The sequence below is a fragment of the Sus scrofa genome, chromosome 4, assembly GCF_054392235.1.
Source record: "Sus scrofa isolate SSC_HxYL_T2T_F1_AM1 chromosome 4, Sscrofa_HxYL_maternal_Yorkshire_Landrace_v2.0, whole genome shotgun sequence".
In the NCBI taxonomy this organism is placed as follows: Eukaryota; Metazoa; Chordata; class Mammalia; order Artiodactyla; family Suidae; genus Sus; species Sus scrofa.
This window is the reverse complement of record NC_139386.1, coordinates 108,060,549-108,077,735: the sequence shown is the minus strand read 5'-3', so window position 1 is coordinate 108,077,735 and position 17,187 is coordinate 108,060,549. Positions and strand designations below refer to the sequence as shown.

General features: G+C 37.7%; 1 protein-coding gene across 19 annotated transcripts in view; it reads right to left on the bottom strand.

Moving 5' to 3' along the window:
* Positions 1 to 17,187, bottom strand: part of GDAP2 (ganglioside induced differentiation associated protein 2) — a 234,809-nt gene that overhangs the window by 210,655 nt on the left and 6,967 nt on the right. For all 19 annotated transcript variants that reach the window (XR_014844355.1, XR_014844356.1, XR_014844348.1 and 16 more), the window contains exons 2-5: positions 13,406 to 13,648; positions 12,351 to 12,490; positions 1,802 to 1,955; positions 1,287 to 1,375 (exon numbers count right to left, since the gene is read on the bottom strand). Coding sequence is in view for 2 of the 19 variants with exons in the window: in XM_085023446.1 (XP_084879572.1) it covers positions 1,287 to 1,375; positions 1,802 to 1,955; positions 12,351 to 12,490; positions 13,406 to 13,581 (559 nt within the window). In the remaining 17 variants the exon portion in view is untranslated. The remainder of the gene's footprint in view (positions 1 to 1,286; positions 1,376 to 1,801; positions 1,956 to 12,350; positions 12,491 to 13,405; positions 13,649 to 17,187) is intronic.

Sequence of the window (17,187 nt, the reverse complement as noted above, 5' to 3'; positions counted from 1 at the left end):
TGGTCTTAGACTTGTCTTCTATAGTTGGGGATCTTATCTATAACCTTTACAAGGATCTGTGAACTTTCTGAAATAGCATGTAAATTCCCTATGTATGTACATTCCTCTGGGGAAAGGGCCCACAGCTTTCTTTCATCAGATGCTCAATGTTGTTTATGGTGACTTGCAAAGGAGTTAAGACTATTGCTCTAAAATGCAACATAGGGGAGCTGCCTTGTGGCTCCATGGATTAAGGATCCAGTGCTATCACTGCAGTGGACTAGGCTGCTGCTGTGGCATAGCTTCAATCCCCGGACCCGGAACTTCCGCATGCCATGAAGCATGGCCAAAAAAAACCCACCAAAACAAACAAACGAACAAACAAAACCCACCAAAAAAACAGCATAGAATAAGTCCACATGAGACTCCTTCAGATATTTGAAGATAGGCACCATATCTGCTAAATCATGCTCTTCTTTAGAAATATTACCAATGTTTCAAACTATTTGCCCTCCAGTTTGTCAGTCTCATGAAATATGATACCCAGAACAATATAAAAACTCTAGATGTGATGTGAACCTGCATATAATACAGTGAGATCATGGACTCTCTTAAGCTGAGCATCATATTTTTATATTACATGTATGACATTTCTGGCTCATAATGATTGAGCCCAGTCTTTTTAAAACCTAAATGCAGGGATTTATATTCAAATAGCATACGTGAAAGCTACTGTTCACACTGCATAGTGCTGTATCAATCTGATATTATAAAATCTGTTTTGACTTCATTGTTGCAGCCTGCTCAGATTACTCTGAATTATGATCCAACGTGTTGGCCATACTTCTCAGCTTGGTATCATTTTCAAATTTAAAAGGCACAACTTATCAGACACAACTTAGAATAGATTTACAAGGAGATCCTGCTGAGTAGCATTGAGAACTTTGTCTAGATACTCATGTTGCAACGAACAAAGGGTGGGGAAAAAAAATGTACTTGTAATGTATACATGTAAGGATAACTTGATCCCCTTGCTGTACAGTGGGAAAATAAAAAAAAAAAAAAAATATATATATATATAAATAAAATAAAAATAAAAGGCAAATTTTCTAAGCCTTCATTCAACTGGATAAAAAAGTCAACTCTAGAAAGTAAAGTGAAAGCTCTGAAACTTGTCAATAAAATGTCCCTTCAGGGTGCCATGATCAGTCAAGCAACAAATATTTGGCTATAACTATTTTATTTAACTAGTGATACAAAACCTTTTTCTAACTTAATTTATGTACAGCATCCCCAATCCTACTTACGAAGTGCTATGTGTGTTGCATCCTCTAAAGGATAACCTCGTTTTGCAGAATTGATGACACAGAATCCAACAGAAGACATTGACTGTTCCCTGCAATCACATAGAAAACACGAAAATTGTACTACAAACATTCATAATATGTAACTAATTTAAAAATGCAGCATAACTTCTCCTCCTCTGAAATCTAAACAAATCTACTAAATCTACCATAACAGTTAACCCAATTTCACTAGCTAATAATTATATACTAATATATAATTTAACTGTACCATGTGGGGGAAATATATTCCGAGTAAAATGGGAACTGAGTAAAATGGGAATAAGTTAAACTCTCAAGTCACCCAAATCCATTCCTTTTATTCTGCCAAGTTTGAAAAGATGATTAATTCTATCTTCACGGTCCTCCTAAATTATTTAAATCTCTCACAGTTTGACTTTCATAGTTAGGCTTCATTTAAAAACCAGGGCCATTGACAAAGTATGGCATGCTGTGTCTAGGAAATGAGTTAGCCATACTTTGCCAGCTGAAGTACATTTCTGTAGCAGCTGTACAGGGAACTCTCAGCGGCGGTGCGATAGCGGCTCTTATATTTAGGTCCTACTGTGTGAATGATGAACCTTGCAGCTAGATTAAATCCTTTTGTCAATTTTGCTTCACCTGTCCGGCAACCTGGGGACAACAGAGAATATATGTGTCATGGAAGTGTCAGGGAAAAAACAAACAAACAAACAACAAAACAATGTATGAAACACAGAAAGTATTAAGAACTTGGAGAAATTTCAGGTTAAAAATATGGACTGAAGGCCAACATGGCTGGATCCCAAAATGACAGTGAAGCAATATAACAAGTATAAAAACAGACAAAAAGGATGGGAGAGAACATGAAGTAGAAAAGTTTCACTCAAATTTTGGAAGGTATAAAGTGGACTGATTTAGCAAAGCAGGGAAATCTAACTGCTTGCAGAAACGAGGGGACCATTACAAAGCAAACTGGTCTGTTCTGAGAGGCAGTGCTGGACTGAAGACAGACTGCTTTGATTCAAATCCTGAGTCCGCCATGTTCCTGGTGCGACACTTTGGGCAAGTGCTTGGCCTCTCCATGCCTCAATTTCCTATATGAGGGGGACAGTGGTAGTACTTACTTCACAGGAGTAAATGCACTGATATAGTCAAAGTGCATACATGCAATAGCTATTATTATTGCTGTTGTTATTATTGCAGAACACTAAAAAGGCTCAGAAATCAGAGGGCCTAAGAACTTCTAAAGGCTATGATGTGAAGTGGGACTAAAAAGAAGAGGCTGAGGAGTTCCCACTGTGGTACACTGGGTTAAGAATCTGACTGCAAGAGTTCCTGCTGTAGCTTGGCAGTGATGAACCCGACTAGTATCCATGAGAATGAGGGTTCAATCCCTGGCCCCACTCACTGGGTTAAGGATCTGGCGTTGCTGTGAGCTATGGTGTAGGTCGCAGACTCAGCTTGGATCCTGTGTTACTATGGCTGTGGTGTAGGCCAGCAGCTCCAGGTCCAATCTGACCCCGAGCCTGGGAACTTCCACATGCTGTGGATGTGGTCCTAGGAAGCCAAAAAAAAAAAAAAAAGAATCCGACTACAGTGAGTCAGGTTGCTGTGGAGGCATGGGTTCAATCCTTAGCCCAGTGCAGTGGGTTAAAGCATCCAGTGTTGCCACAGCTATGGCTGCAGCACAGGTCGCAGCTGCAGCTCAGGTGCAATTCTGAGCCTGGGAACTTCCATGTGCTGCATGTGGGGCCATTTAAAAAAAAAGAGAGATAAGGCTGAGTTTAAAGTTTGCATAAAAACACTTTAAGTCTAAAACAACCCTTCCCCCCAGCCAGCACGGCGAGGTGATGATTTCTTTACCACCTCAGCAACAGGCAGCTTTAGTGTCAGGAGATGCTGAACTAGAGAGTTTCTGGATTCCAGAACCCCAGGCACAGCTGAAAAGAGCAGATTTAGCTAAAGTGTTATACTCAACAATAATAGCTGTAGATCTCTGCTCCTACTTGGCTTCCAAAACACAGACATCCATGCTTATATCCCAGAAGATTCCTTTGCAGGAAACTAAGAGACTCAAACCAAAGGACCTATTGTGATAAAAGAGGGATGTTTACCCGACAAAACATAAGGGCTTCTGCTCATCTATTTCAAGTTTCACCATGAACTTGACCCCTGCTCCCAGTGGCTTCTCAGTTCCTCCCTCTGGAATACAGCTGACCCTCAAGGATCACCAGGATAGAAGGGAAGCCTCTCACGGGGGTGAGGGGCAGAGACAAATGCTCGAAAACAGACAATGTAGGGAAGGAAACTTAAAAAACAAAACAAAAAAACTTCCCAATACTATAATTATTACTACTCATAAGATACAGTATATTTGAAACAAAACCAGGAATATTCAGAGAATAGGAAAAAGCACTTATCTAATTGTTATAGCCAACTTATCTAAATGTTACAGCCAAGTGAAAAATACGACAGAAATTTAAAAAAATGACAGCAGAAATAAAAAGTTCAATAGACGGGTTAAAGCTAAAGTGGAGGAAATCTTCCAGAAAATAAACAAGATGGAAAATAAGGGGTAACATATATAAAACTTGGAGGATGAACTAGGAGGTACGGCATCCAATAAGGTTTCTCCAAAGAGAGAAGAGAGACTGCAGAAGGAAGGAAATTATTAAAGGATAAAGCAGGAAATTTTTTTTTAACAGAAGGATATGAGTTTCTAGACTCAAAGAGCCCACAGAATAACCAAACCAGATCAAGCCACATCACTGTGAAATTAAAAGAACACCAGAAAGAAAGATGAGATCATAAAGTTTCCAGAAAGGAAACCAGAAACATACAAAGAATCAGGAACAAGAACAGGTTTTTCAAAAGCAATAATGAAAATAGAAAACAATGGAGCAATGCCTTCAAAAATCTGGATAATAATTTATAACCTAGAATTTTATTTCCACCCAAGTAGTCAATTAAATGTCAAGACAGAAGTAAGATCTCAAAGGTTTTATCCCCTTTTGCTTTTCTCAGAAATCTCATGGTAGATTTCCTCACAGAAATGAAGGAGTATACTGAAGAAGAGAAAGGCATGCAATCTAGGAAAGGGGCATGGGATGGGCAGTCCAATCTATTATATAGAAAAACGAATGTGTTAGGAAGATAACTGTGCAGCAGACACAGAGAGCACTCTAGACAGGACAGGATGGGAGGAGAGGGTGTTCCTGGAGGGCCCTTATTAAGAAAAGGACAGAGCTGAGAGATGAAGAGAAGTGTTTGACTTGATTGAGAGGAAGCTTATGAGTACATTTAAAAGTCTGAATTTAAAAGACTGAAGTAATGATAGGGATATAGACAATTAATTAAATAATCTAATCAATTAACAACCTAGAAGAAAAAGCAACTGTTCAAAAAGAATACTAATCTGTTTTCTAATCAGCTGTAACATTTACGTAGTCACAATATTTATGCTGGATATCAATTTAAAAGTCTGACGAATTGGGGAAGCTGCTGAAGGGGGAAGAAAATGTATATGTTTCATGTATTTGAAAAAGAGGGGAGTGGATGAAAGAGAGGTTAATCTTTAGTTTCACAATAAAAGTCAACAGATAATGAAAAAACAAGGGAAAATGCGTAGTTTTAACACACTATTTGTAAATAGAAGATAAATAAGACAAAGGACTTAAAGGTTTGAGTACTGCCTCTGGAGAATGGGACATCAAAGTAAGGAAGGGGAAGGCAGAAGGTCATTGCTTTCCTTCATACATTTTGACTTAAAATCCTTTGACTTTTAAAACTACAAACTTGATCAATGAAAAGATATAAACGCAAAATGATATTCAAAAAAGAGAAAGGAAGAAACAATTTATTTGGCCCCATTTCAAGCCGCTATTAAACCAATTCTTTATTTTGAAGAAAGGTAATTAAAAGAATCAAGCATGTGTCCTGCCCCTCTAACAGAAACTATAATCCAGACCAGTCACATAATGTCAGTTAATGAGGAAAGGCTCTACTTTGCAGGCGAATGCCTGCTAGTAAACATGGATGGGGTGACAGATTTTAGAAAAACATAAATTCATCATCTTAATGAAAGGACTGATTCAGACAGGGACTATAAACTGTTGCTAAAACCATTACGTGGATGGACGATAAGGAACTGGACATTCACAGAGCCTAAGTAATACCATATCGATTACTTCTCAGGCACAAAGGATAAAACATTACTGTACAAATGGAAGGATCATGCTGTCTGTCATCACTCAGTCTGGAGAGCCTCTTCGTAATGGTCCACTAAGGAGCCAATCAGATTTTATGCACCTTCTGAGGTGATACAACATTAAGTATACAACACTGATGAAATCTTTTAGCCAGTCTTGATTCCATTAGCTATAACTCCCAGTTGATTGGAAATAAGGATAAAGGATAGTGAATCAGATAAATCCAGAAGGTGGGACATGTTGCAAAACATCTTGGATTAATTCCCTCAACAAGTGAGTATCATTAACAGGGGGGGCTGCTGGGTTTAAAGAAAAATTAAGGGATATAACAATCAGACGTGATGCATGGTCCTGGATTGGATATTGGTTCGGGTAAACTAGCAGCAAAAGGCATTTTTGGATCTAGTGGAAATTTTAAATGTGGCTTGGGTGTTAAATGAGGTAATTTTTGAAACCAAAAGATGGAATTCATTTCCTGAAAAAAGCAGATTGTAGAACAGTATATACACAATTTTCTTATTTTGAGGACAGTATAATTATTTTATTTTGGTAACAAAATATTTAAGAACGTGTGCATACTTACATCCACATACATAAAGACCCAGAAGCATAAGCACTAAAGTGTTAGTAGTGGTGATCGTTTGTGGTGGAAACATTAAGTTTTTACTTATTTTAAGCTTGTGTATATACAATGTTCTATAATTTACGTATACTGCTTCTATAGCTAGAAAATAATAAACGAAATGATTTAGACACATTACTTTGACTTAAAAAAAAAAAAAAAAAACAAAAAAAAAAAAACAACTAGAAGGACTTCCCCTTCTGGCTCGGCGAAAAAGAATCTGACTAGTATGCATGAGGATTCGGGCTGGATCCCTGGCCCTGCTCAGTGGGTTAAGACTCCAGCATTGCTGTGAGCTGTGGTGTAGGTCGCAGATGTGGCTCAGATCTGGTGTTGCCGTGGCTGTGGCATAGCCCAGCAGCTACAGCTCCGATTCAACCCCTAGCCTGGGAACTTCCATATGAAAAAAACAAAACAAAACAAAACAAAAAAACCCCAAAAAAAACCCAGCAAGCAAGCAAACATGCATTTGGCAGTCAGTGTGCTGAATCAGTACTAAAGATCTCTCTGGACAGAGGTCAGAAGCAAATTCATTAAGTTCACCCAGCCATAGCTCTGTCAACCATGCCTTGCAGCCCTTTGTTAAGGAGCACTGCTGGGATGATAAACTGAGTACTTGGATATTATAAATTAGTTAGGACTTTTCCACTTCCCTTGTTTCTCTCTAAATTCTAACATCCACAGCAGAAAACACAAAAACTGTTTTAATACTTAAAGCAAAAAGAGTGCTATTTGCAAAAGAACAGAGCAAGCAAAAACTGTAGTGTTATGTACTTCCGTCCTATTAAACCTGCACAAGCAACACAGAACACTGAAGCAGCAAAACTGCACAGTGATCCTGATTGGAGAAGAAAATATTCTCCTTCTCACTTTGCACATGGAGATACCTAAGCTTATTTCTTAAGATAAATATATGTATTCCTGCCTAGAATCAAGGAGACAGGTCAATTATCAATGCTATGCTGATTCTAAAGCTGAACATGATCTGTCAATCTAGCCACATATCTTTTCCCAAACTAAAAACAAACTCTACACAGCTTAGTTTCATAAAATTGTTAAATTCAAAGAATGAATGTAAAACTGATACATATAATGATATACATATATATTGGGGGAGGGGGAAGATTTAGGTACAATAAGATTTAGGTACATTCCATTTTTTGGAAGGTCTCCTCCTTAAAAAGTTTCTTTAACCTAACTGAAATGAATTTTATGTATCTTCTCTTAAAGAATTCTAGGAACACGACAAAATTACCTCTTGCCCTCAAAATGACCTTTTTCCAACAATCTGAGAAAAACTATTGTTTCCCTCAAATCTTCTCTTCTCTGTGTTGATCTTAGCTCTTTAAACTATTCCTTCAAATAATACGGTTTCCACAATGTCTATCATGCTAGTCATTTTCTTTTAGGTATATCCCACTTCACTCTTAAAAAGCAGTAGGAGGAATTCCCACAGTGGTGCAGTGGAATCTGTGGCATCTCTGCAGCGCCAGGATGCAGGTTCGATCCCAGCCTGGCACAGTGGGTTAAAGGATCTGGTGTTGCCACAGCTGAGGCATAGGTTGCTACTGTGGCTCAGATCTGATCCCTGGCCCAGGAACTCCGTATGCCAAGGGCCAACCAAAAGAAAAAAAAAAGTAAAAATAAGACGAACACTATGCAGCATGGGAGCATGGGGTCCTAAGAAGACAGAATAAAGAAAAGCCTTTCTTGAGTTTGACGCTGTGCTACTTTTTTTTCCTCCTCAGCTTTACTGAGGCACAAGTAACACATAACATTGTATAAGTTTAAGGTGTACAACATGGTGATTGGATTATGTATGCATTGTGAAATGATTACCACCATAAGGTTACCACAATAGTTAAGATTACCACAATATTAATGTATCTGTCACCTCAAATAACTACTTTTCTTTATAGTGAGAACATTTGAGATCTACTCTCTTAATAACTTTTACGTATATAATACAGTATTATGATTATTATTTTTTAGAGCTGAACCTGCAGCGTATGGAAGTTCTCAAGCTAGGGGCAAAATTGGAGCTGCAGCTGCTGGCCTACACCACAGCTCATGGCAACGCTGGCTCCTTAACCCACTGAGCCCACTGAGCGAGGCCAGGGATCGAATCCTTATCCTCATAGATACAGCTGGGTTCACTAGCTTTTGCTGGCATTGATGGGAACTCCTATGATACAGTATTATTAATTATAGTCACCATGCTACCCTTTACATCTTCAGTATTCATGGTATAGCTTGAAGTCTATTCCTTTGACCAACATCTCAGTTCCCTCATCCCCTGTCTACCATCATTCTACTCTGTTTCTATGTCTTCAGCTTTTTTCAGATTCCACATATAGGTGAGATCATGCAACATTTGTCTTTGACTTACTTCACTTAGCATAATACAATCAAGGTCCATGCACGCTGTTGCAAGTGGCAGGATTTCCTTTTGAAATGGATGAATAAGATTCCATTGTGTGAATATATAATATATGCACACATATTTTATACACATATATACCACAACCAACACCACCACGTGTTCTTTAGTCATTCACCTATCAATGGACACTTAGGTTGTTTCCATGTCTTGCCTATTGTGAATAAAGCTGCAATGAACACTGGGGTGCAGATACCTCTTTGAAATAAATGATTCATTTCCTTTGGATATATAAGGATTCATACAGTAGTTCCACTTAAAAAACTTGCTCCATACTGTTTTCCCAATTTACGCTCTCAGTATGAATGCACAAGGGTTCTCTTTTCTCCACATCCTTAACAGCATGTTATTTTTTTCGTTTTTAGTAATAGCTATGCTAATAGGTGTGAGGTGATATTTCACTGTGGTTTTTATTTGCATTTTCCTGATGATTAGTGTTGAGCATCTTTTTATGAACCTGCTGTCCATCTGCATCTCTTATCTGGGAAAATAAATTTATTTGGGTCCTCTGCCCATTTTTTCATTAGATTATTAGTCATTCTATGAGTTCCATTATATATTTCAGATATTAATCCCTTGTCTGACATATTTTCAAATATACAGTTGGTAAATATTTTCTCTTATTCTGTAGGTTGCCTCTACTTTGTGGTTTCTTTTGCTGTACAGAAGCTTTTTAGTTTGATGCAGTCCCACCAGTTCATCTTTGCTTTTGTTATTTGTGCTTTTCATGCCAAATCCAAAAACTAATTCCCAAGATCAATTTCAAGGAGCTTTTCCCCTGTGTTTTCCTTCAGGAGTTTTACAGTTTTAGGTCTTATGTTTAAATATTCAACCCATTTCAAGTTAATTTTTGTAAGTGGTGTAAGACAGGGGGCTTCCATACCCCCCACCATCCCCCTCAAAAAAAAAAAAAAAAAAAAAAGAAGATTAGGGGCCAATTTCATTTTTTTGCACATGATTATTCAGTTTTCCCAACACTGTTTGCTGAAGAGATTATCCTTTCCCCACTGAGCATTCTTGGCTCCCTTGTCAATCAGCTGACCATTTATGTGCAGGGATTTATTTCTGGGCCCTTGAGTCTGTTCCATTTGTCTATATATCTCTTTTTACACCAGTACCACACTGTTTTGACTATAGCTTTGTAGCATGGTTCAAAATCAGGAAGTGCACTGCCTATGCCTATCATTTTGTTCTTTCTCAAAATTGCTTTGGCTATTTGGGGTCTTTTGTAGTGCCTTGCAAAGTTTAGGATTATTTTGTCTATTTCTGTTAAAAATACCATTGGAATGTTGATAAGGATTACAGTGAATCTCTAGATGACTTTGAGTAGTATAGATATTTTAATAATATTAATTATTTCAATCAATGAACAGAGAATATCTTTCCATTTATTTATGTCTTATGTCTTCTTCAATTTCTTTCATCAGTGGCATTTATGATACAAATTTCCCTTACAACTGGGGTTTGTGGTTCTTTTTCTTTGTTTTACATTCCATAGGTTTTTGCATGTCATATTTTCCTTCTCATTTGTCTGAAGATAATTTCTGATTTCCCTTTCGATTTCTTCTTTGACTCAATGGTTGTTCAGAAGCATGTGGTTTAATTTCCACATATTTGTGATCTTTTCATTTTCTTTTGGTTATTGATTTCTAGTTTCACACCATTGTGGTCATAAAAGATTCCTGATGTGATTTCAATCTTCTTAAATTTGATAAGACTTACTAGGTGGATTAATATATGATTTATCTTGAAGAATGTTCCATGTATGCTTGAGAAGAACATGGGGAATAAAGAAGAGGGAAGTGCTAATCCTAAAGTGTTTTGCTTCTAAGATGCAATGAATGATGATGTCACTTTACTGAGATAGCAAATATTTTCTTATGTAAGAAGAGTTGTTAAACTGGGCTTCCTCAGTTCAGATACTTAAAAATCTTTAGTCTATCATTCAATGTCTTCTGTTACTTCTCCCAGCTTTTTATCATCTCCCCACTTTTATTTTGGCTTTGCTCACAGCATGTGAGCCAGGGATGGAGCCCACAGAGTGACCCGAGCTGCTGCAGTGACAATGGCCAATCCTTAACCTGCTGCACCAAAAGAGAGTACCTTATCATCTACAAATCTGTTAAGTCATATTTTATAATCATTTACTAAGACGTTATTAAAAATGTAAAAAGAGGACAGAACTAAGTACTTAGCCCTTCAGTGCATCATTAATAATCTCTCTTGGTTGGCACTGATTCCTTAAGCAATACAACTGAGATGTGCAGCCAGCACACAGAACACTTAGGATGTGCCTAGCACTTAAGGTCCGTTACTTAATTTAGTCTTCATGGTATTAATTTTTTCCATCCTCAAACACTCACTGAGCTCTTGCTATGTGCCAGGAACTGAGGTGGTGACTATTATGACCATCCCCATTGTAGAGATAAGGAAACGCAGACTCAAGGTAAAGTAATGGGTCTGAAGTCACACAGTTGCTAAAGGACACAGTTATAATACGAACCCCATCTTGGAGACTCTCCAAACATATGCTGTTAAAAATTGAGTTTTTATTTTGTATACCTAAATTTTATTATTTTCTTTTATTAATAATTTTCTTTTTGGCATGTGGAAGTTCCGAGGTCAGGGATCAAACTCATGCCACAGAAGTGACAACACCAGGTCCTGAACCTTTTAAATCACAGAGGAACTCCTTATTTTCTTGTTTTAATCCATAAGTCTAGCTCTAAGGATTGAGAATACACACACACAAAGGCCATCTGGAGTTTTTTCAGTTTCTCTGTTACTTCTATCAAAAAGCCTCTCAGTTTTAATTTTTTAGTTAAATTGGGGGCTTTTTCCCACTTCTGCCCTCACAGTCAAAGTTCAGTTTCTTGATCAGATTCTTTTTTGATCTCAGTTCTCTATTACTTCTTTCATGATCAGCATTATTAGTATTCCTGTTCAAATTCTAATATTCATATTAGGCTATAAAACTGTCATTGTTCAATGGTAGAGGTCTAAGACAATAAGATTGTATATAGGTAAGAGCAGCTGTTCACATTTTTAGAAAAATTGGTGTATTTCATAAATACTTTTTTATAAAACCAGATGACTGAATTCTACAATATTCCCTTTTCACTCAAGTAACAATAATAAAAAGTTGCCAAGTTGGTAACTTAAGAAAATAAATGCAAGTAAGTTAAAAAAGATTCTGAATAAACAGGACTCCTCCTGTCTCCAATTCCTAAGAAATACTCCCAGAAGAAGAATGTTCTGGTGGGATTAAACAAAAAAAAAAAAAAAAGAAGAAGAAGCAACAAGTACACAATTACCCAGAATGCATTTGATCTTACAATGCACTTTGGTTTTATCAATAAATCGATTTCATTTCAGAAGTGCAAAATTCTATGTCCAGGAGGTACATTTAAAAAAATTCTCTATCAATATCAAAATACAATAAAAATTTTCAGCTTTTAGACAAAGAATCGTTATTTTATAAGGCTTATCAGTGCAAGACGATATACAGCCAAGAAAATGCTACTGAAGAAAGATCTAACTGGCCACTATGATTGTCGCTTTAAAATTTAGGAACGTGACAGAAGAGTTTTCCTGAGTAAAGTCTCAGCATTCAGCTTCTAACACATTGTGGGTTTTTCAAAGGCTGTTTCATTCCATTTTAACAACAACAAAAGAGCTACAGCTACCTAGTTTTTCACTTAAATGCAAAATATACTTCTTCAAATATCAAAATGAGTGCTTCCTAAGCAATAACATATTTAAGAAAATTCACTCACCTTTAAGTTTCTGGAGGTCCTCCTTCAAATCAGGCCCTGCAAGCATGAAGATACTTTCTGACACAGGATTCTTATCTGTAAGACTTTCATTGCTAGTATTCACAATAGCTGTACAGTTCAGCAGTGCAACATCTCCTTTCCTGAGGAAATAATAAATAAATAAGAGCAAGCAGGGGGAAGAGGAAGGAGATAAGGAAGCTAGTTTCTAATTCGTTCAAACACTCTCTCTTCACTCCCTTCATAATATTGGTTTTATTAGCTCACAAGCTTAATAGTAAAAAGCTGTTTCTGATTTATAAAGACTGATACAGTATATCAGATCTTGAATGCAAGTACTACAACCCTGAAACTCACAAAAACCATCATGTCATCCCGTCGCTTCTTTCATAAGAGATGGATGTGAGATGGGGAGTGACAGCTCATGGGTATAGGGCTTTGGATTCATGAAAATGTTCTAAAATTGACAGTGGTGATGGTTATACAACTTTGTGATTATACTAAAAACCACTGACTTGTACAATTTAAATTGGTAAATTATATGGTATATGAATTACATCTCAATAAAGCTTTTTTAAAAAAAGAAATGTACTACTACTTATACATGAAACAACACGGATGAACTTTCAAATAATTATGCTGAGTGAAAGAGGCCAGACTGAAAAAAGAGTACACAACTCCATTTATATAAAACTCTAGAACATACAAATTGATCTACAGTGACAGAAAGATCAATGGTTGGTTGCTTCAAAATGTGGAGGCAAGAAGGGGCAGGAGAGAAGGATTACAAAAGGACACACACACAAAACTTTGGGGGTGATAAATATATTCACTATGTTGATTGTGGTGATGGTGCATGGGTGTATGCATGTCAAAATTTACCAAATTGTACACTTTAAATATGTGCAGTTTATTGTATGTCAATTATGCCTCAATAAAGCCATAGATGTGTATACAAAGTAATATTTAAATAATGTAAGGATTTACCCAAAAAAAAGTTTTGAAGAAATTATGAGAAAGTATTATCATATCATGATGTGATTTAAACAAGGAATTACCAAAGAACCACTTTTCCATTGATATCCTTATTATAAAGAAAAGGTGATCTAATAGTCTCTTCATGATACGTGTCAGCTGCTGTATTGGAAGCATTTAACTGATCGTCACATGAGCTGCCCCAGCTTGGCAGTGTATCCACATCCACAAACTGAGAAGGTGCACCCAAGGGATCCATGGACTGGGAACTTCAGGTTTTCTCTTCCCAAATTCCTCAGCAATTCAATTTTCACTCAAGATTTGAACTTAAGAGAACAGAAACAGTCATTTTAATAGAGAAGCACAGACACTACTTGAGAGCAAAAAAACAAAACCATACTGTGAAATGCTCTAAGAGTACATTGTATGATTACAGCCACTTAAATAGTCCAGAAGAAAAGTCAAATGTACGACAATGAATTATTACAGCTTTTTTAAATCAGGAAGAAAGAGGAATTATTTAAGCACAAATTATTTTCAAAGAATTACTGCCATTTAAATAATCACATGGCCCACCAGTTCCACTTTCCAGAAACACAGGACTATTTAACATTCATTGAGAGTCTGCTATTGGTGGGTTGGGGGGAGTGTTAGGTGCTGCAAGAAATACAAAGATAAATAATATGCACAATTTAAAGAGTTCAGTCTGATGATAATATGGAGGATGAGAAGCAGGGAGGTTATGGGGTTCCCACCATGGCGCAGTGGAAATGAATCTGATTAGTAGCCGTGAGGATGCGGGTTTGATCCCTGGCCTTGCTCAGTGGGTCAGGATCTGGCGTTGCCCTGAGCTGTAGTATAGGTCGAAGACCGGGATCAGATCCCGAGTTTCTGTGGCTGTGGCGTAGGCCAGCAGCTGTAGCTCCGATTCAACCTCTAGACTGGGAACTTCCACATGCTGCAGGTGCGGCTCTAAAAACCAAAAGAAAAAAAAAGTTAGCAGTAGCAGGGAGGTTACTGCAATTAGGCAGTAAGAAATAACAAAGGTTTGAACTACGTAGAGAAAGAGATGGAGAAGAAGGTGTGGATTGGAGAGGCAATACATGAAGGAAGAATGAAGAGCATTTGCCAATTTATAGGATATAGTGCATGAGACACAGATGTGGTGGGAGGCTGGCTGTACAACAATGTAGAAATCAGAGGAGAGGGTTGATAGGAAGACACAGAGTGTCAAGTACTACAGTGAGCTCATGGGAACTTTAACATGAGAAAAGGATACTTCATTTGCCGATAAGTCAGAGAGCTGTTTCAGTAAGATGGTAGACTCATTCATTCAATAAATCTTTGCAAGCATTTGTTATGTGTCAGGTATTGTTTTAGTCACTGGGGATACACGGTGAGTAAGACAGAGCAAGGTCCTGCCTTTAGAGCGCTCATGCTTCCTTGAAAGGAGATGAGAAACAATGGACAAGCAAGCAGATATCTAACAATGACTGGAGCCAGTGAGTATCATGAAAAAAAGGTGCTATCTGAGTAAAGTGCTAAAGAAAGTGAGAGAGCAAGCCACGTGAAGCTCTGGAAAAACAGTTGAGGAAATAGCAATTGCAAAGGCTAAAAGGCCAGGGAGGAACTTGGTTTTTTTCTAAGAAGAGTCTGGAGGTTGGTTTGGCTGGAGTAGAATGAGCTAGGTACTGAGGAGTAGGGAATGAGGTAGTTGAGACAGGAAAGGCCAGAAGATCCAGTTTTTAAGCCATGATAAGAGGTTTCTATCTTAATGTAAATAAGAAGCTATTTGAGGATCTCGATAGAGATAATGACTTCATATAAATAATGCTTGAAAAGATTAGCTACAGTGAAGCTGAGTCAGGGCAAGAGTAAAAGCAGAGGCCAGTAGAAATCAATTGTAGTAATCTAGGTGAGTTGGTGATGGTAAGAAATGGTTAGAATCGGAATGACTTTTGAAGGTAGGGTTTCTAAATGAATACAAGCAAGGAAAAAGAACAGACTCAAAGATATCTGCTAGATTTCCTACTTGAGCAACTGAATAGATGGTAATCCTATTTATAGAGAAGACTGGGAGTAGGTTGTGAGGCAGAGTAATAATCAAGGTTGTTTTTTTTTTTTATGTATTTGCATGTGCTAGATTTGGAGTGCCCATTATATGCCAAAGTATTTACACCAAAGATGCAACTGGTTATGAGAGGCTAGGGTCAAGCTAAAGATAGGAATTTAGAAGTCTCAGCATATGGATGGTATTTTAAGCAATGGAAACTAGACAAGATCACCAAGACAGATAATGCAGAGAAGAGATCCAGAGATCCAGAGTTAGAAGGCAAAATTTAGAGGCTGGAAAGAGGAAAAGTAAAAAAAAATGAGATATAAAAGGAGTCATAAGGATGGAAGGAAGAGCAGGAAAGTATGGCAGCCTCAAAGCCAAGTAAGGAAAGTAATTTTAGACAGAATGCTCAAGAAGGATCATCTATAGTTGAATGCTACTGAAAACTTGAGCAGTAGGACTAAGAATTGATTAGTGGGTTTAGTAAGCTGGAGATCGCTGGTAACATTGAACATACATGAGCAGAGACGATCAGGGAATGACAGCTGGGGTGTGAACTTCTTGAGAAGTTTTTCTGTAGGATCCTACTGCTTGTTGTTAAGAGTTGAGGAGAACAAGTATGCCCTTCTACGCCTAATTTCTTGGTGTTTCTTGCTAAAAGATATAGGATACTAATTGGAATGATTAGTATATATAGAATTGATTCTAAGTCCTGTACCAACATTCTGAGGTAGGAAATGTGTTCATTTATATAACAATTTCAGAGAGGCCTTGTAGACTGTACCATGAAATAATTGTATCAAAGGATTATTTTTATTTGTTACTAAGTACTCCTTTGATATTACTATGAGATAAAGAAACCAATTTTATCTAGAAGTTGGTGTTTAGTCCAAGTCTTTGAAACCAGAGGCAACCACAAGTTCTGTTGATCTGTTCACAGGTATGTGGATTGGAACTGGACAAGCCGAATAGAGGACAAGAGGAGGCCACACACTGTCTATGACTGAACTGCCTTGAGATTCAACGCCATGACACCCTGCAGAATTCATAATATCAGAAAATTTCCCACAGGGTTTTGGTGACAAAGACTCATGCTGAAGCTTCTTAACCATAACATAAAAAATTCCATTAAAAACTTATTTTTCAGTTTGCAAACTTGAATGTTAAGTTTCGGGACAAAATCACTTCTTTAAAATAACTTTCCTTTCCAAGTCTAAGTACTAACTCACTTACAGAACATTTGGAAAATACCAAAAAGGAGGAAAAACTTTCAAAATGTGATGTAGTTCCTACTGATAGAGATAGAGTAGGCACAGGTGGTTGTAGAAGTCCCAGTGGGGGATCATAGATAAAGAGGGAAACCTGGGAGATGCTGGGAGCTCACTGTAATTTCAAGAAAAGGCAGGCTTGCTTAACTAGTGGAGGTGCGAGAAGTGCCTCAGGTCATTGGGTGGGGGATGGCATGAGGCCTGCGTGCAGATTCAGACCAAGAGCAAGAGTTTGAAGACCACACTTCAGCTGATTTGAATACATACCTTACCAGATACCAAGAAGGAGCTGCTACTCCCAGAAAGGAAGAGGCAGGCCTTTCCAACCCCCACTCCCTTGGATGATAAAACTGTGGCTCACCGGATCCTCGGGCAGAGGTTCCTTGCCTGCCCGCTTGCATCTCTTACAAGCGTCCTAGCCTACTAAATCTGTTTCTTTGTCTCTCACTGAATTCCTTCTGCGCGGAGGCATAAAGAACCTGAACCTTGGTGAGTCCAGGCAAGTGGTGAGTAAATCAAATTTAAAACCGTGGGTTTAAGT